A 26,014-nucleotide genomic window follows, 5' to 3' on the forward strand; every position below is an offset into this window, starting at 1 on the left:
TTCAGTAATCTCTCTCTGGGATGCTAAATAAATGCAAGTTGCTGTTGTAATCTGCCCCACCGTGAGCTCTGATCAGTGTGTCCTTGTACTGGGTCACTGTACGTCTCCTGCCTTTGTTTCTTAGATGAAGATCATCGAGGAAGATCTGTGGATCCGGACCTACGGCCGACTCTTCCAGAAACTCTGCTCGTCCAGCGCGGAGATTCCCATCGGGATTTACAGGACGGAGTCGCACATGTTCTCCACGTCTGAGGTGGGAGGTCACATTGCTGGATACGCTGCTGTTCTGTGCTGTTTGTGGGTGATCGCTGTGCTGCAAATTGACTGCCACATTCACCCACACAAAAACACACAAGCACGAACTTTAAGAAGGGGAGTGGGGGATATTTTCTTTCTTCCCCTTCCCTTAATCTACACACTGTTCTTGGGACTTCTCCAATGCTACTCTTTGACTGACTGATTCAAGAGTTGTGCTCATGCAACCACAGTGACAGAGCACAATCAAATGCAAATAATATTATTTGCACCTTATCACATTGTTGAGACATCTCAAAGCGCTTCACAGACTATACTGAAAAGCCAATTGACTGTATATTTTGTGGGCGAAACGGAGCATCTTTTTGGGGTTGTGGTTATTAAACTGTCCACGTAAGCAGGTTACAGTTACATAGGAAATGCTGGAGGAGTTGAGAAGCCAGTGGAGCAACGTTCAATGAAATTCCGTTTGTTAACCCCCTTCTCGTAGTCGCAGATCTCGATCAATGTCGAGGAGTGTGAAGATACAAGAGAAACAAAGGAACCCTGGCCTGGCAAGTACCACAGGAACTCCACCTCGAGTGATCAGTCAGAGCACCCTCTGCTGAGACGCAAGAGCATGCAGTGGGCTCGCAGGCTGAGCAGGAAAGGAAACAAGCAGAACAACAAGACGGGAGACAAGACCAACCAGCAGCAACTCAACATATACCAGCGATCAGAGAGGCAAGAGTTGTCTGAACTAGTGAAAAACCGAATGAAGCATTTGGGTTTACCTACAATAGGCTACGGTAAGTGTGGCTCCCTTGGAAACGGTTTGAGATCCAATGTGGTGATGAAGTGGTACGATAATAATAGCACAGGCGTACAAAATCACGCTGTCTCATCTCTCCTGGGAATGTGAGTAAACTACACTCGGTCAATTGTGAATTACAGCAGAGCGAAACAAATTTCAGTGATGGATTTTTTTTCATTTTGTAGATTTGTTCCATGGCAGGGTGCTGCTTTTATGCAAGAATCGAGCTCTCTAATACAATTGGAAACAGCGCTATTTAGTCATTTTAATCTAATTGAATGCGGTTTGAGGAATGATAAGCTGTTGCATGGGCAAAAAGAATGATTTGTAATGGAATTTATTTTTAATATCTACATCGCTGCTTCCTATCAAAGCGAGGACTGCTGTGGGAAATGATTCCAAATTAATTGTAAAATCTACAGAGGCATTTTTGTTAATTCGTGGTGCAAATATCGCACAACTTTATTTGGTTATTGGCTGTGGCCTTGTGTGAATAACACACACTTACCTGTTGTACTGAGTATTCAAGTGGCCTCCCCAGCCACTGGCTCCTCTCGATGACTGCCTGTATCACATCAGATACAAGTGACTGCAATACTGTACCTTCGGTTAGCCTTAAACCTTAGGAGGAACCCACATTACTCGTGCCAACACAGAGTATTTGAGCCTATAGATGTGGGATTGTTTCGAGAGTTGATTCTCATTGCTGAATAATTGTCTCTGAGCAGCTAAGTCCACTGACGGGCGAAATAAAGTGTCAGCTGGACACACCCCATCCCCACCCTCTCGTCATAGGCACTGCTGTGTTACACAAGTCTGAATCACTAACGTGCACGATCCACAGACAAATGATCTTTCGCTCACAAAATATACAGTCAATTCACTTTACAGTATATTCTGTGAAGCGCTTTGAGATGTCTCAAAGACGTGATAAGGTCCTATATCTAATGCAAAGATTATTATTATCTTTAGGTCAAGGTTGTTTTGCTAAACGCGAGGAAACAAGACCACTTTTTTTTAAGAGTAAATAACATTTTATAATTATTTATGTTTGTTTAATGCGTTATTAATTTACCTCCTACCCTTTTGACTTGGAACATTTCCCACAGCAGTTTTTTTTCTCTCCAACTGCCTCCTTGCTTTCCCTTTCCTCGAATTTACTCCCCTCTTGCTGCAGCAAATTACCTGTTGTTGAGCTCTGACCCAACCACTTTCTCTCTCTCTGTGTATCTGTGTGTGTGTGTTCTGTAGAGGATGTAACAAATTTAACAGCAAGTGATGTGATGAATCGGGTAAACCTTGGATATTTGCAAGGTAAATTCTCTCCCTGGTAACAAACACAAAGCGACCCTCCACAAACACTGTATACACAAGAGATGCCAATGTTGAAAACAGTTGACCCTGCACTGTTGCCCACTAAATTTGAGAACCCCAATACTCCAATGGTTACCGTATGCTCGCTCCTCCAGGACAGTGGGTTGTATTAAACATTTTCACTCAGTTATAGGGAAAACCAGTAAACCGTAGCATTGTTGCGATGTATTATTTCCCCGCAGTGTTTTCTACAGCTGAAAATCTATACATTTTAAACCTTTAAGGTGTGGAATTAGTGTGAATACCTTTGGACTGCAAATGAAATAGTATAGACCATTCAAATGCACGCAATAATTCCGCCCAGGCACAGAATCCCTTTGCAGCTAAAACTACAGCTGCTCCTCTTTGTTAGTCTGATGAAAATGATTACTTGGGCACATTATTGCACGTCCTACTTAAAGCCCCGGTCTGTAAATGTATCCGCAGGTATCCGTCTCCACATATAGTGCAAATATCTCATTTACATCACTTAGCAATGCATATATTCTGAAAATTTTCAACCCACTGATTGTCAGCCGGTCTCTATTTTAGCAGCTAGATATGAGTACTTTCTATACACATTGAACGCAAGAAATTATTTCTTCTCTCCAATTAAAAGTCTAGGTTACCTGTTGTGAATATTGGCATCGCTCTCTTACAGTGTTCTTTTACGTATTGCACTGATGGGCCCCCAAATAAAGTTTCATGGAAGTTTCATCCCACATCCACATTATCATCAGTCAGTCACCCGTTCCCCATCCCATTGTCCTGTTTTTCCAGGGAAGCAAAGTCAAAAGCATGAGGCCCCAAATCTCAGCTGGTCTTAGTCTTGAGACTATTATCTTGAGATTTAAGGTTATGAGGAATTTTGGAAAACCATTTTAAACCACCCCTAGATCAGCAATCAGGGCAATCATAGTTAAAAAATACATATAATTATTATTTGGACACTTGGAGATCAGCTGGAATCCATCAACAACCAAACTCGGTCATTCAACTGATGTAATCACCAGAGAAATGTTTAATTTTAAGGCACAGGGATAAGCAATGTACCTGAAATCTCTAAAATATCAAATAATTTTAGCTTCATCTTCCTTTGAACAAATCTCCTCCTTCCACAATCTAGCGATGATATTGAACACCACTGAATGGGGCAGGAGAGTTGTTGGGGAAAAAAAATGAAGGTGCCCAGTATTCGTGGCAGCATGGTTAGAGAGCTGGCTAAAAGACAGAAGAGGAAGTGTGTGGATGCTTTTCAATCGGAAAAGGGAGCTTTTCTATTCCTGGCTGACATTAGGCAAGTTGGTCAATGGGACTAAATCTGCCCAAGTGTTAAGCAGGACTTGATTATCCAGCACCTCGCTCATTTGCTCTTTGAGAAATAATAGAACGTTCCTTCTGTGATCTGCCAAGTTTTCCAACACTGTATTGTTCTTAAAAAGCTTAAAACACATCACCTGCCCCACCCCGTACAGATCACTGAAAAATCAAGGCTCTTGCTGTTTCCTATCTGTCTGCATGTCCGGTCAGTTTAAATGAGCTATTCTCCAAACTTCCATGTGACTGCAATGCCCATTATCGGACAAGCCAAAGCTTTGGGGCCCTACAAAGCGAAATGCACTGCTTTCTGTTCTGCATTCAGCACCCAAAGCGGCTCCCCCCTCGTGTAATAACTTGTTATAACACACCTAACGCTTAACCTTCATATATCAGTCGTAACCCTAACGCTTTGACTGATGGACGGTCAATGCTTTAAAGAGACAATAGTTCAAATATCAACAGAATTGTTGAGTAATTTCCCTGGAAAGATTTAACATGCATCTTGCTTAATTATCATCATACTTTAATAGAAAAAAAGGAGGATGGTTTGGTGTGTTATAAAAAACATTATGCAATTATTTTTAATGTTTACTTCTGTCTGTACAGCGTTTATTGAATTAGATGTTTTTTTTCACATGTATTGTGACTGATACTATTACACACGGATACTTTCCAGTGCTGCATTTTGGGCACTTGGCTAGATTGAGTAAAGGTTTTCCAGAGTTCTAGCATGAAACGTGGGTGAACAAAAATTAATGCCTTTTATGTTTCAACAGCTACAACTTAAAAACCCAAACCTTCTTCGTGTTTGCTTTCTACACGTATTTTGTGAGGCAGTTCGCTATTGTACACCTGAGGAATACACTACATCTCCAATGCCTCCCTCCCCCACCCAACATATAGCCATTTAAATTTGGATTTTGTTGAAGTTAATGCATTTGCCCCGATGGCTTGGCCTCGAGTCTGAAGGTTGTATCATTATCTAATGCAAAGTATTATTATTTGTTTACTAATACTTGCATTGAATTATGAGGAGTGGGAAGAGACCACTCTTAAAACTTTGCAGTGTTTTTATTGTTTTTTTTCAAAAAGTGTGTATACATTATGTGTGTGTGTGTGTGTATATATATGCACACACAACAAATCACACTTGGGAAAGACATCCCAGGGCGCTGGACAATCGGGTTTTGGACCTCAGCTGGAAGTTGGGGTTTTATATAAAAGCTGTAACAGAAATTCGGTTTTGCAATTCTTATATTAAATGCAAGTTATTATTAGACCAGGACGGAGGTCCCTGGATTGATCTGAGCCAAGGGACCTCAGCGATTTGGGGCAAGGGAAGAGGACTAAAAATCAGCCAAAGAAGATGCAGTTTTCTTTCAGGGGAGGCGATGGTAGTGTGGCATACTTGCAGTTACCCCAAATGAGGCCCAACTCATTTATTCATTCAGGAATCCTTGTTAGAAGAATCCTGCACGTATACCCTTGGGTGAGGGCACGATCGAGCTTAGTTGTGATGCGCACACACACTTCAGCTAGATTTATATTTTGCATGTTAAAAGATGTACAAAGAAATATTGATGCCTTGGAATTTTAGTTAAGTTTGTTTCAGAGTTCTTGAAACTAAATAGACAGTGAGAGAGAGCTGAGGAAGCCACTGGCTGTTCTTGTGTGTCTAAGTCTGTGTTTATGGTCTTGCCTGATATTTTTTCCCTTATCTTCAGATGAAATGAATGATCATCAGAATACATTATCGTACGTTCTGATTAACCCTCCTCCTGATACACGACTGGAGCTGAATGACATAGTGTACGTATGGTGCTGTTAGAGAATAAGAGAAACATCCCTGTATGGCCCTTTCCATGCTGTACATGGAAAAAAAATAAGAATTTGGTCACTCAATCCACAACTATTTGTGGGACACTGCTGTGCGCAATTTGCTGCCACACTTTGCCCACAAAATACAGTCAATTCACATTACAGTATATCCTATGAATTGCTTTGAGACGTCTTGAAGACGTGATAAGGCGCTATATCAAATGCAAGGATTATTATTATTCCTTGTAAATCTATGTGGAAAACAGAAAAAAAATCTGTCAAACTAACCCTAGTTTTGCCTGTTTTGAACAGGTACCTGATCCGCTCTGATCCTTTGGCCAATGTACAGAACGGTTCACACAGCGACTCAAATCAGCCGGATGTTTCCACTGAACAACCCAGGAACGAGACGCAGTTATGATCATTGGGTGTTGCGCACACAGTCTGCAGCCACACACCTTGACTTTAGGAACATGAGTAGGCCATTCAATTAGATTATGGCTGATCTGTACCTCAACTAATCCTTTCCTTGACTTTACTGAGAAGGAAACGACGCACTTAAACCACCTCCTAAAATGTCTCCGGCCACCGAGCTCTAGGAAACGTGGGGCAAAGCATTCGAGGGAAGGCAACTCTGATTGATCCTTTCTCACCATTTCCCCCAGAGAAAAAAAAAGCTGTCCGGTTTCTAAGTTGAAACGCACTCTTCTGTGGGTCAAGCCATTCCGTCTGTTGTTGGGAAAGCAACGGATTTTAACAAAACTTGAAGCACTTGAAATGTGTCAGGAATACAAATGTTATTTAATCGATAATGCGTACCTTCAGGACGCACCATAGGGCCTGTTTTGCACTGTTTTGTACTACGCAGGGCACAAGCGTGTATTTTATTAGCTGTGAAAATGTAATTCTATTTTAATTGCGAGTGGCGCCGGGGAGAATCGTTGCAGTGTGGGCAACAGACCATTACTGGGAACCTGATGCTGACCGAGACTCTAGCACTTGCATGTGTTCTGCTTAATAGCATCGATCTGTCTGCTCACCAGGTGGCTTAGTCACTGTGCCAACAATTTCCCCAACTATCTGGGAATACCTGAAGCTTTACTTGGAGGAAGAAATACAATTCCTCTCTTCCTTGGTGATTGAGAGAGGAAAAAAAAAACTAAAGGAGATTTTTTTTTGGATCCGTGGGACTTGAGTCAAAGCCATTGCAGGTAGACTGACTGTCTGAGGTGCTGCATCCATGCTCCTACTCAGTGCGAAGTGCCACCTTCCTCTTTATCCAAGCACCAGATACCAAGCTCACCCAAAACAACACTGTCAACTTTGAATTTTGCAGCCCAGTTGTCTTACAGCAGCCCCTTCCCTTCCCCAATGATCAATGTGAAATGTTATTGAGAGTATTTTTCCTGCCTGTCGCCAAACTGACCCCCATTTGTTTTAATGCTGTGATCATACTGCTGGGTTACTTTGAAAGTGTTCTCTTTTTCAATTGCCCCCTCTTTTACGTGGCAGTGATGGTGCGAAACTGGGGACTATTGATTTGAAAGACCGCTTAAAATGACTTTGCACTGATTGAATGAATAGAATTGCTTGCTTATTTATCCAGGTACCATTATAGTCTGAGTAATAGAACCCCCTTGAACAGAAACAGCTTCTTACTGTTAACCCCACAAATAAGTGGAGAGGGCTTGCGAGCACCTGGAGAGCTCAGTCACTTTTCCTGGCTGTCAGCCTTTCTGAACAAAAAATAATTCAACTGCTTTTTTTTTAACAAAATTGCCCAACTAATGCATTTAAATTTTTGATCTGATGAGCACAGCATTTGTAGACCAATAAGTTGGTTTTCTCATCTATCTTTTTATCAATAGTATTAGTTTCAACCATAGTGGGGGGCGTCAGAGAGAGGGAGTGGTGAGTAGAGTAACTGTATTGGTCGTGAAGGAGAGGCAGATTATAGGTTTGTACAGTTATGCCCTCTCCATGTTATAGTGTTCCTGGTCTTCACCAACTTGATGTAGCACTGAGAAGCTAGATTCTCACCTCTGCCCCCCCCAGCATCTAGCCCAATCTTGTTAACATCTTAACAGCACTCCCCTGCTCATATTTCATACCTTATGGTATTTACGGAGTCTGACTTCAAAGAAATGTCCGCACCCTCACAATGGATGTGGTACCTGTGTTGTATATAATTTTCTGTTTACTGCAGTTTACATCTATTCTCAAACTCAACTTCACAATTGAAGATTGATATTATCTTGCTGGAGTACCTTGAACGGTATGATATAGAGGGTGAATCGCAGAGTTTTTTTTTATGATCAATTATGTTCTTGTTTTAAGACAACATTTGTACAGTGTGCGGCTGTTACAGGAGATGTCTTTCATTGCGCGCGTGAAAGTTTCTGTCACCGAGTTGAGGTGTAAACGTCAACGTGGCAGGCAGTTTGAACATCTGAGTAAGGACTTTTGATTCACCCTGTGTACTTGTTTGAAAAAATTGCTTTCCTCCAAATATCTGATCACAAGAAACAGCTTGACATTAATTAGCAGGATCACAGCAGCCACCAATCTATCTGGATTTTACTTTGATAGGTGTAGCAATTTGTGTGCGATGTTCCCCTTCAATTTCTCATGTCAAATCAAGACAGCGTGTGCTCATGATGTTAGTCAGTTGCTTAATCCCTCCTTTACTTCCTCAAGATCCACAGATTGTGTTGTTGTATTCAGGGGAGCCACATTGTGTGCTGTTGCATGGCCACAATCAGTGATAGAATAACCTCCACTGTGTTGTATTGGATGCAACACTCACTGTATTGGGAAGTCCATGAAAGCATTGAAGGAATCAGGATTCGCACATCATCGGGAGAGAAAATGAGCAAGTGCCATATACATAGCAGCTTTGGAGGAAGCTATTTGCCATATCATATACAAGTGATGGTGCCATTCCATCCATTGCAACGACTGTAATACTAACGTTCTTCACTTTTTATTTCAAACAACTGCCACTTAAACAAAGCTGCTCCTGAACCTGTCAGGCCTCACCGGTGACTTGAGGTGCATCTCAATTGCCATTTCTTCCAACACAACCTTGAGCCTACTCGCGAAGTAGTCAGTGAAACTGCCATGTCTAACACTGCCCCTAACCATTAAGACCCACTGGACACAGAGTAGGTGTTTGCTTAAAGTGCTCCAGGCTGCTACCCTGCATGAAGGGTGCTATATAAATGCAAGTTGTTGTTGAGATGCATAGTCACTACACTTTGCTGAGAAGAGCATGATATCAAATGCGATTATTCTAGCTCAATCATATCGCAGCTGGTTAATTCCAACAAAAGGCAATTAAGCACCTTACTTGCACTTTCCTCACTCCATAAATAGCTGAGAAAAATAAAACCTGGATTTGAACTCTTTCAGTGCATGCCCTTTCCTTGCAATCGCAACCACAATATTGAAGGTGTTTGCTAATCTTTTGCATCTTGTAGCTTATTTGCCAATCTTCAGAGTAGAAAATGCATTGATTTGAAATGTTACTTTTTTTGTACAGTTCTTATATGAAGTAAAGATGCTTCATGTGTATGTATGTACAAATTGCAATAAATAAGCTGCATGCAGCAAAGGGACTGACTCAAGTGTTTGGGTTCTTATATCAATGTTATTTGTAATACCCGATCACCAGAAGGGAGCACATAATAACCATTAGCGCAACTTTCATTCCTTTAGTGATTTACTTTCTTTGCTATTGGAAATTAATATTAAATTAATATTAATACCTGAAGCTGGAACCCAAAAAATATAAAGGCAGCATATACATATATATATCTCAAATCCACATGGTTAGTTTGCTGGCCCGATCGCAATTAATCTACGTTGTGGGAATAAGTAACGGATCAGAGAGTAACTACTGTGAGACCAGTTAATGTTTATGAACAGTCAGCAAGAGAATATGGAGGCCAACAAAGGTATGAGCTGGACAACTGAGAGGATGCTCTTTTTGGATACCGCAACAATTGGATTCACAGGCTAAAAGCCTGGAACCAGGGATGGTTTGGGGCGCTATATAAATGCAAGTTGTTGTTGGTGGTCATTGAGCCTGCTCCTGCCACAAACCACCACCTCCACTACCCCAGACATCAGAAAATCACTTGCGACCCACATCAGGAGGAGAGTCACAGAATCACGCTTACAGTTTTACTTAGTGGAGTTCGGAGGGGAAACTTGCATTTGTACAGCAACTTCTTTATGCGGGTGAGGGGGGTGGGGGTCGTGCCATGGAATACTATTAAGCTAATTAGGCAATTTTTCACTTAATTTTAGTCCTGGCTCAAATGGAACAAGAGACCAGACAGGTGATTCTACAAAATCCACATCCTGATCAGGGCTGCCTTTCAGCAGATAAACCACCTGCTAATTACTTCCTAAACCTGCTCGAACAGAGTCGACCTAAACCCGCAACATCTCCCACAGAAACTGCTGCAAAGGGATCCTCCGCAATCCCGAATTCAGATCGATCCATTCTCGCAGTCCAACCCTGGCTTCCTTTCCTGCACCCAACACAACGCCTTACAGAAGCCAACAAGCAAAGGGCATTTTACAAGCAACTGTTTATTGGAACAAGTTATAGCAACATGTGCAAACCCCCCCACCCACCAGCCCCTGTCCTGCAGCAGTGATCACACCGAGCAAACACATTTACCTTTGATAGCAACAATGATGGGGGGTCCAATCTGACTGGAATCACCAGGTGGATGCTGTGCGCAAAGATTTTGACACGACCTACAAACACCAATTCCACACCGTCTCTACACGAGGGAGTACAGTTTGAGTTGTCTTCAATGCTAACACACTTTGCCCCCTCTCTCTCTCACACACACACACATATTCTTTGGAGAGAGAGAGAGTTAGAGAGTCAAAGGGGGACATTCTTTGAGACGTCCTCCCCCATCGCCAAAGGCGCAGTGCAAACGGTGTAGTTATTTATAACGATTGATTCTCTGGTCCGAACGGTTTGGCCCTAAAACACAGTTATAGAGTTTGATCCCATCACACATTAAACAACTATAAGCCCAGACTGTGCATTGGGGGTGGGGGACACACAAAGTTATTTCATTCCAACTGGACAATCAAACGTGTGCTTCAGGTTACAGAGCGCGTTAATGACCATCAGCTCACTGTCCGCGGAGAGCTCCCGTTCGCTGGGGCGGGTGCGGTAGCCGACTCTGGGGGTCCAGTCCCGGCTTGAGGCGCCAGGGCCAGTGGGAGGGTGTGCCACCTCTGGTGGCTGCTGTCTCGGGGCCGGTCGGTCGAGCACCGGCCAAAGACCTCCGGGACTCCCCCCCGGCTCCTTCCCAGCGCCACACCCAACGCAGCAAAGGCGAGACCCCCCCCTCCCACAAAGCCGCGCCACACGGAGTCCCACTCAGGGAAAGGAAGACGGACTCCCACCTTTTGCTGGAACAGCCCGGGATGAGATGCGTGAATCCTTCTCCCTGCGGGTGGCACGGCGGGGGCTTCCCCCGGGCAAGGCCGGTCCTCTCCCCGGTCCTGTCCCCACGAACGCGTCGAGCTTGCGCTGCACCCTCAGGCTGGTGTCTGGCCGGGGGTGGCTTGGGAAGGCTCGGGGTTGGCTTGGGAAGGCTCGGGGTTGGCTTGGGAAGGCTCGGGGTTGAGGAGACGCTTTGAGCCGTGTCCCTCTCCAAGTTGCGAGCCCTCGTCCCGTCTCCAGAGCGGCTTTCTGGTGGGACCTTCTCCCCCACCGGCCTCACAACTTGTGTGCAGGGAGAGGGGGGAGGGGGAGGGTCTCTGGTGCTGACTGGATTCAGGTGAAACTCTTTGGTGCTCTGATGGCATTGATTGCCTTCACCTGCTGCCAATTTGCAAGCCTGGAACTGTGTCCAGTTGTCCACCTCCCACTGGTCCACTGCACAGCCCCGACCCGTGTTCTTCAAGGAACCTGCCAACTCGCTCGCCCTGCATTCTGCCCCTCGTCCCTCTCCCGTTAAATACAACAACCCGTTGTAGTCCTCCTCAACACAGCGCCCAGCGCCTCCTTGCCCTAATGCCCTCCTGCCCTCTCTCGCCCGCTCACTGTAAATTCCTCTGCTGAAAAGGGTCGATGCTTCTTGTGCGCAGGAACTTGGAGGGAACGCGACGCGACTAACGCAGAGAGAACTCAAGCCCTGCAGACTGACAACCCCTGCACTTAACCCACCGTTTCCAGCCCATGCATCGCCAAAGTTGGGACAATGGACATGCGCATCCCCATCTATTTCCAGTGATGATAGTTCGTCCTCTTCCTCCTGCCTGCTTTGCGACACCAGAGATTCAGGAGTTAATTGGTCTTCCCTCATTAAGTGAGCATTCTCTATTGGAATCAGCTCCTTGGGACGTTCTCCTGATGTGAAAGGCGCTATACAAGTATAATTTGTCGGTGCGGGAGGTATGTCCTCCTCTACCCTTCCCTTAGGCTTAGATTCAACCTCCAATTCCAATTCCATGTCACCTGTAACTTCATCAGACACCATTAGAGTCAACTTAAGGCTACCAATCTCCCTGGCTTGGGTTTCCCATGAGCTTACAGAGCTGCCATTGGGAGCTGGCTTCACGTTGACCAGTTTCAAGGCTCTGGGGCACATCTGCTCCTCTTGATCTCTTCCCCCTGTTTGATGGGTACCTGGAGAGACAGGAGTCTCTGGAGTTGGTAGAATGTCGACCTTCTCACTTGTTAACTGACTTCTTCCTTTTTCAAACTCACACCCCAACGTTGTAGATAGCATTGGCGAGCTACAAGTTGTACCTGTAAGATTTAGTATGAATAGAATCAAAAGCTAACGTTTGGTAACAAACTACTGGTTGTGGCTTTTATTTTAACAGGCAACCTTTTTAAACACAACACAATTCAGCTTTCTGAGCTTTTTTTTAAATGAATGACAGACTTCTTTCCTTTAAGATATTTTCTCTCTTCCCCTAATCATTACACTACTGCATTCACTTCTCCCTTCATTGCATTGTATCTGGATATCCCAGTGTCTGCAACAGAGAGATTGAGAGATGTTGTTGAAGTGACTTGTCTACTCACACCTTCCTTTTCTAATTGCCCAATGCTCCTGTGTTAAGGACATTCCCCAAGTCACTCAATCCGCAATTGTTTGTGGGACGCTGCTGTACGCAATTGGCTGCTGTGTTTCGCCCCCAAAATATACAGTCAATACAATTTACAGTATATTCTATGAAGTGCTCTGAGACTTCTCTATGATGTGATAAGGCGTTATATTAAATACAGGTATTATTATTATGTGGGAACTCTAAAGAGGGAGTATGAATCTCGGTCAATGTTCCCACTCTCTAATCCAGGAGTCCCGAGGCTCAACTTTTCACTCATACCAGAGGACGTGGCATTTACATCACAACCAAAATAAGCATATTTACGGTAGGATGATGTAACAAGTTAGTGGTTTTAACTTTAAGTTAACCACAAACACACACGCACAGCACACAAGGTTTGTGTCTTAAACACTGTCTATGTTATTTCTTTTCATCCTTTGCCCTTGCGACAGCCTCGTTAACAGGTTCCCTCTCAGCCGCTCATTATTTTTAAGGAGCTCCTCATCAAGTGGAGGTTTAGAAGGATTGGTGTCAGTTGCCTTTGGTTCTCGCCTCAGAGTAGGATTTTCTGTTCTCCTTCCATGTGGCATTTCTCTAATGACTGCACCAGGCCTGTACTCAGCACAACAACATGAATGGTACTTTGATGTCCTTGCCCTGCTTTCTGCCTGGAAACATGAACCAAAACTACCTTCTTTGGTAAATTCCTTTACTTGATGTTCACATCGACTCCGGCCAAATCTTTTATCACGTCCTGGAGTACTGTGATGAGCATCTTGAACACTCCCTTCCTTAACAACCCATTCACAGCCGGTTTCTAATGTAAGTTGGCAGATTGCCACTTGTGGATCTAATCCTCCAGTACCCTCTGCACCACAGAGTTGGGTATTTTCATCTCTGTGAGATCTTTGCAGCTCTTGTGTCATGGAATTTGTTGGAACCTTTGAGGATTTTTGTATTCTTGTTCCACTAATTCCTGGTTTACTGGCATCAGGACTGACAAGCTCCAACAGTCCTCTCTCATGCAAAGCACTGGTATCTTCAGCTGCTGGTGAACTGTCAATCAATCCAATGGCATTCCTAGGATTATTTATTGATGGACACTCATTTTCCTTCATCTCACTCAGCTCTTCATACATTGCACAACTTGCCGCAGACCCCTCTAACATCTCAGTATCCAAGTCTTCGAGTGGTCCCACAACTTTGACTTGCTTCAAGTTCGCAGTTTGGATTCCCCATTGGCACCTTGTGGCCTCATTGTAGAGCTTGAAGACTTCATTGAGACCTGTTGGACCTTCACCTCCCAATGAGTTATTAGGAGTTTGGTTATAAATCTCTGTAAACGTCTGATCGGTGCTGATTGAAAACTGGATAGTGTTTCCCGACAAGTTGTCTGGGTGTGATGGCAGGATCACTTTCTCATGGAGATTCAGGTGACTGTTGAAAAAGGGACCATGCTCCAAGTTGTGCTGTGATATTTTTAGATGTGTTGGGCGATTCAAGGATTGGACCACTTGTTCCCCCTCACAATGTTTCCAAATGCCTGTGACCAAATACAAAAATAACCTTTTTGAATTGTGAAAAATTGGACTGTGTGCAAAAAAAAAAGTGATTTGCCCATCTGAAATGTATTAATTTCTTAACGCCCACAAATCCTTTTAAAGCATTTTTGGAAAATATCAAACACATTTATTTCTCGATACTCTCTGAAAGAGTGTATTTAGTTTGATGTGAGAATTCAAATGTAGTTCTCGGAAGAAGTGTTATTACAATACAACATTCCCATTATAAATCTCCAGAATTAACTGCTTCTGGTGCCAAACGGGTTCTGGACAGAAATGTGCCCAATTCAGTCACTGGGGTGAGAGTGAAATGAGTAAGAGTGAGAATAGGAACCTTCAATCATAGGTTCAATGCCTGCGCTCCTTAAGACTCTTACTTCCCATGTATCTATCCAGCCAGCTGCCTTCCTTCGAAACATCTCATGTAATTGTCTCTGTGACTTTCTGGGCCAGCTCAGCCTCACCATGCTCATTTACCTGCTCCAGTATTTCCCCGGCTTCCATCATGTCCAGGCTTCAGGTCGGAGTTTGGTTCACTCTCAGACCCTAGATTGTTGTGTACACACGTGACATTCGCAGAAAGGAAACCGGGCGCCGTCTTACACAGTCGAATTTGTTCCCGATTCTCGACGGCTCTTTCACCTCTCTCTTCAACACACCCAGTCGGGTTTTCTTTTGACAGTTTAAAGAATTTCTCTCTTTGCACCCTGTTGCTAAAGCTCTGTAGCTCATTGTTGAACAGGTAAGGAGGAATTATGGACACAGTCTGGACTTTGCTGGCATCCAATTCCTTCTGTGCTGCGCTGTGCCTCGACACTCGCGACGGCCTTGTCGTACCACTGTGCGGCGTAAGACTCGAACACGTTCCTTCTTTCAAGTGTTTCCTACAGCAGCAGAAGGATAAACAGATAGCAACTGCCAAGAAAAATCCACCTGGAAGAGAACGATGAAAAGATTCTGAAATAAGAAAGGATCTTCAAATATTCATGTTTCACAAAAATATTTCAATGACTATTTCACTTTGTGCTAGATCTTCCTTTTTTGATGAAACAAGTGACCCCCAATTGATACTTCATAAGTGCCTTCAGCTCCGAGTAACTGAGGCAAGATAATAAGTGATTGAGGCAGGAAAGTGCAGTCAGAGCTTCTATAGAGCTACATAATAATAATAATCCTTACGTTTGATAAATAGTGCCTTATCACATTGTTGAGACCTCTCAAAGCGCTTTACAGAATACACTGTGAAGTGGATTAACTGTGTACTTTGTGGCCAATAGTTAGGGCATCTCACGTTTAATAAGAACGTAAAGCATGGAACAAGATGAGGCTGGATTAAAAAAAATAAATCCATCGAGTGGAATTTACCTCATTAGAAACTAATGCAGAAAATATTCACATTTGCACCTCACCTATAAATCCATAAACTGCGCTGAGGGCTGGAGTGCCGCCTGAAGGCAGGGTGATGAGAGCTGGGTTGATGTCTGGACTTGGGGAGGGTGTAACGGAGGCTTGGCAAAGACTGAGACTCAGTATGGGTTTATCTCGCACACTCTCTGGACTTTGACAGAACAAGCTTCCTGGATTCTCCAAGGCCTTTCTCCAGGATTCCAGCATCATCAGTAGTTGGCAGCTGCACTCCCAGAGGTTGTTCTGTAGACTCAGACTCAGAACAGACTCTGGAACACCAGCTAATGTGGCCAGTTTGTTTTCACTCAGCCGCAGGTCGTTCAGACTCCTCAAAGGAACAAAAGCATCTCGGTCGATGAACAGGAGCTCATTCTTGGACAAATCCAGGATGCTGAGGGAGCTGAGTCCATAAAACGTGCCTGTGGATATGTATCGGATCCGATTGGAGGTTGCGTTAAGGTTCATCAGCCATTGTAGCCCCACGAATAACCACGGCGGCAGATAAAAGATCCCATTCCGATCGACGTCCAATTTGCGAAGCGAAACCAGATCTGAAAACCACGAGGGCTTCAGCATGTCCAGGGCATTGTTGCTCAGCACCAACTTGGTCAGGTTTCCGAGCCCACTGAAAGCCCTCTCTGCAATGTCGCAGCTCCTCAATTTGCTGTTAGTCATTTCCAGTTTATCCAGGAGGCTGCCTCCCCCTGTGGCTGAGCTAAACACATCGTTCGAAAGAGCTAGCGTTTGAAATTTGTTCATCTCCACATATTCAAGCTTTGAGAAGTTTGAGAACGCCCCTGCCTCCAAGGTGGTAGGTTTTCCATTTTGAAGCAATATTACTTGGACTGTCCTCGGGACAGCTGTCAGAACTAGCACACAGAGCAGAAAGTTAATTTGTACAAATTCAGTGCATAATATATATTTTTCCAAATCTCTTCCCTGCAGCCCCTGGCTTCTCCCACACCAGGTCCCTCAAGGTTATCAGCCCCAATCCTCACTTGGCTCCAATGGCTCCCCATCTCCCAGCGGATCAAGTTCAAGATCTTCGTTCTCACCTTCAAATCCCTCCATGGTCTCACCCCACCTCTGAAACCTCCTTCAACACTACTGACCCAGCAGCTCCCTTCACTCATTGAACACCCTTCTCTTTTGAAATAGACCAGCAAAATCACAGGTTCGATCCCTAATCTGTGCTGAATTAATTGAACTGAAATGAACTGAGTCAGAGGTAAAACAATCATACAATTGGCTTCTTTGCCCCTGGGCTAGATTGGGAAAAATACGATTTTTTAACATCCACCTTAACCTCTGCCGATGCACTGGTTTCCTCCTATTTATCCCCCTCCACACTTCCCGTTCCATCCTGTAATGCATTGAAGTGTAAGCTATGCTTATGATGCGACCTGTTCTCGATCTACAGTCATCTGACCCAGAATTAGGAGTACTACCAAATGAGCCGACATTAGCCCATCTCTACTGAGCAACAGTCTGTAGGAGGAAGAGAATCAGGTAAAGTGAATGTCCTAATCTTATGCTGTCAGATCACTTACCTTCCTTCAGTGAGGGCACAGATTTGCAATTGGCCAGGTTGCTCTGACAGGTACAATGCCAGGGACATTGCTGTGCCCGCCCACAAAACAGTACAGCGCAAAGTACGGACAAGAAGAGATCTGCGGAAAGATGCACAGTGGTTTAAAAACTTCACTCTTAGTTCCCCGACAACGATTACGACTTCACCGTGTCGACTTCCACGGATCATTGGGTCAGTAACAAGAAGGCGAAATGCACTGAATTCTCACCAGAAGATAAAGGGTGCTGTGTGTAAGCTTCCCCACCTCCACAGTAGCTGGGGAGGTCACTGGAGAGAAGTGGGATGGTTTAGGGAAGGTGAGAGAAATGTTAGTTAGCCGCTAAGCCTCTGTCGGAGCACACAGGGTTGATTGCCTTTGTGATATTTCGAAATATATTCTGTAATCAAGAAATTCGGACGCTCTGTGCTGCTGAAACGTGGAAGGGCTGCTCCAAGCCAATCCATTTTCAGAGCAGGGCTCCCCCAAGTCAGAGTGACCTACTTCCAGATAGGAATCCTCACTCACTCACATTTCTAAATTAAGAAATTCATCGAGAAACAACTCAACACTTCAGCCACAAAGTTCACAGTCAAACCACTTTACAGTATATCCATGTGAAGCACTTTCAGCCATCTCAACGACGTGATAAGGTACTATGTCAAATGCAAGGATTATTATTATTATAAGACTGACCCCATACACCCTATCACCAATTCTGTTAATCACTCACGCTTCATTATCGAGCAACGTTTTCAAAATGCAAGGAGTTTCTCCGCTTGGTTTCTCCCTCGTCGACTTGAGGACAGGCTCATCATGTTTGCTGCAGAGCAAATTCCTGTTCAATGGGAGATCCTGGTGAACTTATACTCCGGAGAGTCGCTGGTTCATTGTTCCTGTTAATGAACAATTTTGTAACAACGTGACCTCTCTTAACACCCAAAGTAAGTCCCTACCGCATGGGTGAGCCGGGCATGTTGTGAGCTGCACCAAATCGAGAAAGTTACTGAGATTTAACTTGCGTTCGGTTATCGAGTTAATAACTAATCAGAAAAAACTAGGTACTTACCGTCAGTGGGTCTCTGGATATGGATGGAACAGCTCTGCTCTTGCGATCAGGCAATTCACTCTGCAACTTAAGTTATTCTAACTTAAAACCAGTTTTAAATGTTTCTCACCTCATATCCCACTGAACCTCCCAGGAGAGGAAAAGGAAGTTATGGTGGGGGTGGCTTCTGAACCGCTGTAAATGATACCCTGGAACAGAATTGCTGTTATGTACAATGCTGGTGGCAAAGCAAGATCGCTTGAGAGCTTTCTTAAGCCTTTATTCCAGTCCTTGACTGACCCAGTCCTTTTCCCCATTCCTGCAACATCACTCTCCTCTGTCCCTATCTCACCCAAAGCAATAGGTCCCACCCCCACTTATGCCTTTGTCATCAACATACTTGACCTCAACTGTCCTTGGCACCCTGGCCCACTGTCAATGTCTGCAGACTTGTTAGCCCACATGCCAACTCAGACCTGTTCCGTCCTCCTCTATCCCCTGAATCCCACTCACTTATCTTTCAACGAGCCTTCAGCCACTTTGCTCCTTTTCTGCGGAACTCTCTCCCACTCCACTCATAAATCCCTTCCAAAAATGTTAACATTTCACTGGGTCCTTGGTCATTTCCCTCCCCCATCTCCCATTGCTCATCCTCCCACTCCGTGACTCTGCGAAGTGTATCGAGATGATACATTATTTGAAAGGTGCAAGTTGCTGTAGAACAGTGCAGAATTATCTTAAATCACTGGAGTGTATTTTCCTGAACACTTAGGATCCATACAGCCTTCACGGTTGAGCTTTTATTCCAGCCCATCTTTGGTCTGGATTCTATCCCAGATACTGAAAGGGTTGCTTTCTAAACCCACCCAGGCCCTGCTAAACAAGATTAGAGTTTCAACTGTGTTGTACAGAAGGACAAAAAACATGAGAGGAGAGAGAGGCAGGGAGAGGGAGGGTAGCCGTGGTAGGAATTGAGAATGACAACATACTTTGGAGCCATTTAAATCATTTATTAAAGTATATACATGAATTTAAGATTGACATAACCAACAAATATAACAAGACTGAATTTTATTATCTACTGATCGCTGAAAAACACAAACATCAAATCATTTCTACTTAATGTTTTCCAAATGTGCTCAGCAGGAAGCAGTGGTCATCTGACCTGCCCTCTAAAGTTAATGTGTGTGGGAGAGAGACGGGGATGAGATTAATTCGGTTGGAGGGCACTTCAACCGAATCACTCTTAACTTTAACTGCCACTGGAATCAGGGTAGGTGGTGCTTTTTTTTTTTAATCATCTACTTTGGAGTATTAATTATTTCATCCAGTAAAAAACTGTGCATTAAACCTTGCGCAGAATGTTATGGGTCTGCTTCCACCTTTCCCTGGTCCAGCGACCCTGATTTTTCACAACTTCATGGAGAAGGTTGACGTAGCCATATTCACTGCTGTGGAGAAGCTGGTCTTCAGTTGTGGAGCTTGTGTCGACAATCCCTTCGCAGGCTGGAGTCACTTGCGGACGAGTAGCGGCTGCAGTGGTGTGTCGCTCTTTGCTCATCTCCTTCCTTGTTCCCTTCAGAGATACAGGGGAGGGACGGATTTCCGAAATGTCATCATTCTCAAAACTGTTCTTGCCACTTTGCAACCCTTTGGCGATTCTTTGGCTGCCTGTCTCTCTCCTTCCCTTGACAAGTCCAACATTTTCTCCACTTGCCTCATTCTCCAGAGCCGTCCCATTCATGTCGTTGCGTGCATTTTGCGAGTACTTGCACTGCCTTTCAACCACACTGCCGTCCAGAGCATTCATTAAACTGGCTCTTGCATCATATAAGGCTTCATCACCACCTGGTTTGAATGATCGGGTCCCTAGCGGACTTCTCAATGAACTATCATTACCACGGATCGATGCAGTGTTGTTAGTGTGTTCATCATGGTGCATACCGTTGCTAATGGTGCTCACGTCACTGTTTGTAATTTTAGAGAAAGGTAAAATAGTCCCGATAGGTTTACCATCTTCATTTCTTTCCTGTCTCGTTATGTTTGCTACTCCCTGATTCTGGACAATGATCAATGATTTGATGTCCAGAACAATTGTCTGTTTTTCACAGACTCTGCCTTTGTATATTCCCATTTCCACATCACCCGTTATATTTGAGATTCTCTCTCTTTTTCTCCCTTGCTCATGCTCGAGAAGCAGTTGGCTTCTCGTTGGTGGAGTCTTGGCTGGGGAGCTGGGCAAAGCCTGATCGCAGATGGCGAATTCAGCTGATTCATCCACAATGGTCTCTTGTTGAAAAGGGACTTCGGATCTGTCTCCTGTGGCAAAGTTCGCTTGTTCTTTGACCCTCTTATGGGCATCGTTCATTTTCTCTTCATCAGTTTCTAGCACAGACACTGAAATATTAGCCTTTGTCCAATGATTCTCATCTGGATTCTCATTCACAATGCCCTCCTGTGGGTATGTTTCCTTTTTCTCAGTTCGGTTCTTTTCCGGTATGACTGGTTTCTTATCGTGTTTCCTTTTTATCAGCAGAAGAATCAGGAATGAGAAGAATAAGACGAGTGCTGCAGAGAGAGGAGGCACAGGGACACGTGAAGATTAATGTATTAACTTGAACAACAACAACTTGAATTTATATAGCGCCCCTCACGCAGGGTAGCGTCGCAGAGCGCTTGACAGTGGCGGAACATGAACCACTCAGACTGAACTTGCTTGCTCAAACGCTCCATCACCTTCACAGAAAAACGAGGCCGGTCAGCCTCAGTCCAGTTCCAAATGTCCATGCGACGAGACAAATTGACTCTCACAATGATGTAGCAGAACAGTTGTCCAGAGGCTGAGGCACATTGATGGCAAAATGGGAGCTTTACTCTCTATCTGACCCTTTGTTATACCCTCCTTAGGAATGTCTGATGAGAGTGTAACCCGAACTTTACTCTGTTCCTAACAGTTGGTCTAACTGAGCTGGGGGTGATTGAATGGGACAAAGCAGGAACAGTATAACTGTGCTGTACATGAACTAATAATGCTGAAAATTGGTCATTTGCAATCTACAACTGTTTGTGGGACATTGCTGTGCGCAATTGGCTGCCGCGTTCGCCCACAAATATACAGTCAATTCACTCTACAGTGTGTTCTGTGAAGCGCTTTGGGATGTCCTCCGACGTGAAAAGCGCTATATCAAATGCAAGGATTATTATTATTATTATTATGAATGAGTGTAGTGGTCTATTACCTAATCTGGGAATGCTGGCCTCTGAGGGTAGCGACAATGGCCTCTATTCCTCACAACTAACAGCTCTTCCCCGTGTAAGAAAAAAAATACAATAAAAAGGAATAAACAAAACAATATCAAGTGATACGCGTCTTACCTAACAACACCAGTACTATGGGTAACTGTGTCTGATGGGACAGTGGAGATACAGTTGGGTGTTCATAAGGCACAGTTGTGCTTCCGGTCACAGGACAGTGAAAATCAGATACGTTCCAAATAGGAATTCCTTTCAAACAGGATGGATCCAGGCAGGCAACAGCTGACTGTTTTTCCAGTACAGAATTATTCACCAAATCTGGAAAATATATCGTTGGAAACATAAATCATCGGTTACTGTTCTCTGGCTCTTACTTTCATTCAGGCTTTATGTTTGTTGTCATTGCCGGGGGGGCGCTTAGAATAAAAGAAAACTCTTCCCATAGATCTGATCATTTAAAAGCAAGACAGGCACTGCACTATCAACGCACTCTATAAACTTCAGGAATTGGGGACTGGGGGTTTCATGCCCCCTCCCCTACATCAATGGCACTCTACTCCAGCTCAAAGTGTGGCCTAAAGATCCTATGGCAATTTGAAAAAGGGGAGTCCTGGCCAACAATTATCCAAATTAATTGCCATTTTACCGTATGGGTATTTGCTGTGCACAACAAAAACTGCAACAGCTTTCTTAAGCCCATAGTTCCTTGTGCTTTGGGAGTTTCACTCAAAAAAGTTTGTAGGTGAAACAATCAACACTAGTCATTCAAATACATAACATCAGAATCCTTGACAAACCAAACATAGCAAAATACTTACCTCTCAGAAAGGATGCGAATTCCATGAGCTCACAGGAACAGTTCCAAGGGTTCTTAGTGAGGTCCATTTCTCTAGTCGGTACACCTTCAAAAACCTTGGCACTCAGAAAAGACAACTGGTTGGCCGAAAAATTAAGCGTAGAAAGATGGGGATTACTCTTGAAACTTCGTCCAGCTATCCCCGCAATCTTGTTCCAAGAAAGATCTAGCATTTTTAAACTAGAAAACAAGGATAGAGTGTCCTCACTGATTAAATGGATGTTATTCCGGGACAGACTAAGGCTGACAAGACTGGCGGGGTTGGAAAACCAGGAGGCATTGATTGCATTGAGTTGGTTATTGTCCAAGTCCAATGAAGCCAGGTTGAAGAAAGAACGGAAAGCTCCTCGTTCAATGGTCTTCACTTTGCTGCTGGCTATCGTCAGGTTGGTGACAGACACCAGCTTCGAACTGTTGAAAATCGTACGGTCGATGGTCCCAATCCCAAAGAAATCGGTCCCAAAGAAAGAGAGGACACTAACATCGGAGGAATAGAATGAGGCTGAAAAAGACAAGTTTCAAAATTATTTAGTATTCAAGTGGTGCACAGGACATTTTTTTAATAAAAGTAGTTCTTGATAGTAATTTCTAAGGTAAATAATTTCAGTAACTTTGGCATTTATTCTTTTGCAACTACTTCTCTTTTTACAAGGAAAGGTTGATTTATTAGTAGAAGCTAAGGTGGGGCTATTTCATATCATTACAGTAATTTCGCCCACAAAATACACAATCACTACACTTCACTGTGAAGCCCTTTGAGACATCTTGAAGATGTAATAAGGCGCTATGTCAAATGCAAGAATTATTATTATTATTACTACAAGCCCAACATATAGATTTAGTTTCAACACAGTTAGTTCTGACTCTTTCAGGAGCCATCAAATATTTGATCTGGTCTCCCATCTTAAAGCCCCGATTAACCCATTTATTCCTACTGATTATAGGACTTCTAAGAGAGAATGTCCTTTCCTTTCTTTAATGTGTATATTTCATAGAATCATATAACTTACAGCACAGGAGGCCATTCAACCTTTCAGTCCTTGTTGGTGCTAGCTCTCTGACTGGAGCAAACTTCTATGAACCCAATTCTATACCCTTTATGCTTCATTTGTCTACGTAGCAACATCCTATATTACATGGTTTTATTATTTCTTTCCTGATCATCCCATTCTTTGATTGTGCGAATATTCAAATTAATCGGACACATTTTATTGTTGTCTATGAAATGTTCCTGGCAGTGATTAGTTGCGGTGTTTAAAAACATTGATTCAATATCTAATGAAATATACTTTGTAAAGCGCTTCAAGGCGTGTATTCATGTGAAAGTGCTTTATAAATTATTATTATATAGTTAATATTTTTAGTTAATATAGTATAATATTTTTCACCGAATATTTCTCCAGATCCCTTTAAATGCTGTTACTTTTGAAATACAAGAGCTTGCAGATGTAAAGATAGAAAAGTAATGAAGGATATGATGAGCGTTTATTTGGTGTAGAATCTTCAGGAAAAACAATTCATTATAAGACTCACAAACATACTTACAGTTGGGTACAGCAGTGCAGAAGATATACACAACGTTTTCTCCTTTCTGTTTTAAACACGCTTCATCAGTCAGACATCTCGAGAAACACATGCTCCAAATTAAAACCACTGCCAGGTACGCTGCAAAATATCACACAAGTTTATGATGGAGAGCATCAATATAAGCATCAATTTGAAGACCTCCTCAGGCCAGGGTCCCATTGGACATGAAAACATTACAAACTAGGGCATCTTTGACTGGTCCAATATTTTGCTCATGCTGTGTTTTGGGTCAAAAAACAATTGCAGTAAAACATTTCTCAAAAAAGTAAAGGAATCCCCCTACAATATGCGTGAAAAATAATTATTGGGATCTATAATGATCTGACGTTTAATGGGACTTAATAACTCCCCAAAAGCACATCACAGATGCTTGAAGTTAAAAAGAAACAAGTAAAAAAAATTACATTATACCAAGAATCAAAATGTCATGAGTTAGTCAGTCTCATTCATATCAGTAAATCCTGTTCTAATCTGCATGTTGCAGAGTAAGCTTTACTCACGCATCATAATCCTCAATCTTTACGCTGATTGCAGCACGAGGACTATCCAATGTAGACAAGAGTTCTGCTGTTTGATGAGGTGAATTCTCAGTGTTTGAGTCTCAACTAAATGAAGGACAGTGAATTTCGCAATGAGTTTTGTTATTGTCATTTGACATGTTGAGACCTGAACCGTTTATTAGATGTGTTTTTAATTTCTGACCTCGGTCCTACAAATAATTGGCAACGTATCTCCAAAGACAACAGAACTGAAGGCATTCATCAAGGTGACCCTGCAGTGTAAACCCAAACATTGATGTCCGGGGGGGGTGGGGGGGGGGGGGGGGAAGGGGTCCAATACTTATGGAATCCATTTAGACTGCATTTTCAGCCCTAATGAAACCTTATCAATCAGAAGTAAGTACCATAATGGTAATGACTGGGTGAACTTAATGGGCAAAGGTGAAAGGGCAGCAGCATGCAGGAGGGCTGCCTCAGACCAGGGGGTAGAACTGAACTAAGTCACAGAGAAATGCATGACACGTCGGCAGTTCCCATTACACGTCTGGACTTGTGGAGTTGTCGGTCCATTAAAACTTTACAGCGTGTACGCATGGAATTACCATGCTATCCTGAGAGTGCTTAAGACAATTAGAAGAGACTGACAAACAAGAGTAACAATGATTTATATCTTTGACTGTTGAAATATATTGAACTGTTTTATCTATAAGGTTTACAATACTGACCAATTAGGATTTATACCAATTAGGACTTGGCACAAATACTTGGTAATTATGTATTTAAAGGGCTTCTGCATCTCATCTTCCTCCCTGTCTACAAACTCGACAGCTGTTACTTGTAACTTATTTATCTTGCTCTGTGTATATAAGCAGGACAGCAAGTGACCATTAACCTGCAGATTATCTTGTTCGACAACTCGTGAAGGGCCCTATATAAATGTGTACATTTGTTTACCAAGCTCATCTCTCAGTGTCTCTGAGTTACCACACCGATCCGGGCTCAGGCCTTCGATAAAATCTCACCTATCATTTAAAATGGCTAACGAGCTTGTCTTCCGCCAAGCCAGGAATTTGGATGATTATGGCAAGGATAATTTTTCTATAGCAATAATTCAGCTTTTATTTTTTTTAAAACAATAGTGATGCAACACCTACCTGAAGTAAAAATCAGAAACCTCATGTTTCAAAAGTAATTTTAACCCTGGAATTTTTAACTGGACTTTTCTGGCATATATTAATGCAAGATGTCAGAGCTGGGAATTTGCATCAAGCACTTCCAGCGCAGGAACAATAAAGAGTTCTTCTCTGCTCCAGATGGATAGTTGTGATGCAGATGGATATTAATTTCACTTCAAACAAAGAAACATCAAACAATCTCGAAGAGTGTCAGGGGTAGTTAAAACAGGGAAAATAGTTTTATTTAATTCGCCTCCAAAAATACAACACTCCCTTGGTACTGCAAAGCAGTGTCAGCCAAGACTATGAGCTCAAGTGTTGATTGGAAATCAAGTGGCTTGCATCCACAACCTTCTGACTCAGATATATGAATGCTGACACAGATAGCTGAGCCTAGCTGATGCCCAATATCGCTTCAG

At 43.3% G+C, this 26,014-nt stretch overlaps 3 protein-coding genes across 3 annotated transcripts in view; 1 reads left to right on the plus strand and 2 right to left on the minus strand.

The window, feature by feature from the left end:
- The window catches only part of kcnt1b (potassium sodium-activated channel subfamily T member 1b), a 52,810-nt gene extending 45,881 nt beyond the window's left edge, over window positions 1–6,929 (plus strand). Inside the window, exons 25-29 of the mRNA XM_042337399.1 lie at window positions 125–253; window positions 746–1,043; window positions 2,300–2,362; window positions 5,446–5,530; window positions 5,852–6,929. Coding sequence (XP_042193333.1) covers window positions 125–253; window positions 746–1,043; window positions 2,300–2,362; window positions 5,446–5,530; window positions 5,852–5,960 — 684 coding nt within the window. The 3' untranslated portion in view covers window positions 5,961–6,929. The remainder of the gene's footprint in view (window positions 1–124; window positions 254–745; window positions 1,044–2,299; window positions 2,363–5,445; window positions 5,531–5,851) is intronic.
- Window positions 6,930–10,122: 3,193 nt separating this feature from the next.
- On the minus strand, window positions 10,123–17,997 carry LOC103183064. The gene is made up of 6 exons (XM_007900312.2): window positions 17,908–17,997; window positions 17,157–17,276; window positions 15,609–16,475; window positions 14,677–15,132; window positions 13,329–14,180; window positions 10,123–12,329 (listed from the first exon to the last, which is right to left on the minus strand). The coding sequence occupies exons 1-6, from the start codon at window positions 17,912–17,914 to the stop codon at window positions 10,702–10,704; spliced, it is 3,930 nt and encodes a 1,309-aa protein (XP_007898503.2). The 5' UTR covers window positions 17,915–17,997; the 3' UTR covers window positions 10,123–10,701.
- Window positions 17,998–19,211: 1,214 nt separating this feature from the next.
- LOC103183062 lies at window positions 19,212–24,313 on the minus strand. Its single transcript, XM_007900309.2, has 4 exons — window positions 23,879–24,313; window positions 22,296–22,835; window positions 21,598–21,795; window positions 19,212–20,790 (listed from the first exon to the last, which is right to left on the minus strand). Exons 1-4 carry the CDS (start codon window positions 23,967–23,969, stop codon window positions 19,568–19,570), a joined length of 2,052 nt encoding a protein of 683 aa, XP_007898500.2. The 5' UTR covers window positions 23,970–24,313; the 3' UTR covers window positions 19,212–19,567.
- Between the last annotated feature and the right edge of the window lie 1,701 nt (window positions 24,314–26,014).

Source organism: Callorhinchus milii, unplaced genomic scaffold (genome assembly GCF_018977255.1).
Source record: "Callorhinchus milii isolate IMCB2004 unplaced genomic scaffold, IMCB_Cmil_1.0 Scaffold8, whole genome shotgun sequence".
Lineage (NCBI taxonomy): Eukaryota > Metazoa > Chordata > Chondrichthyes > Chimaeriformes > Callorhinchidae > Callorhinchus > Callorhinchus milii.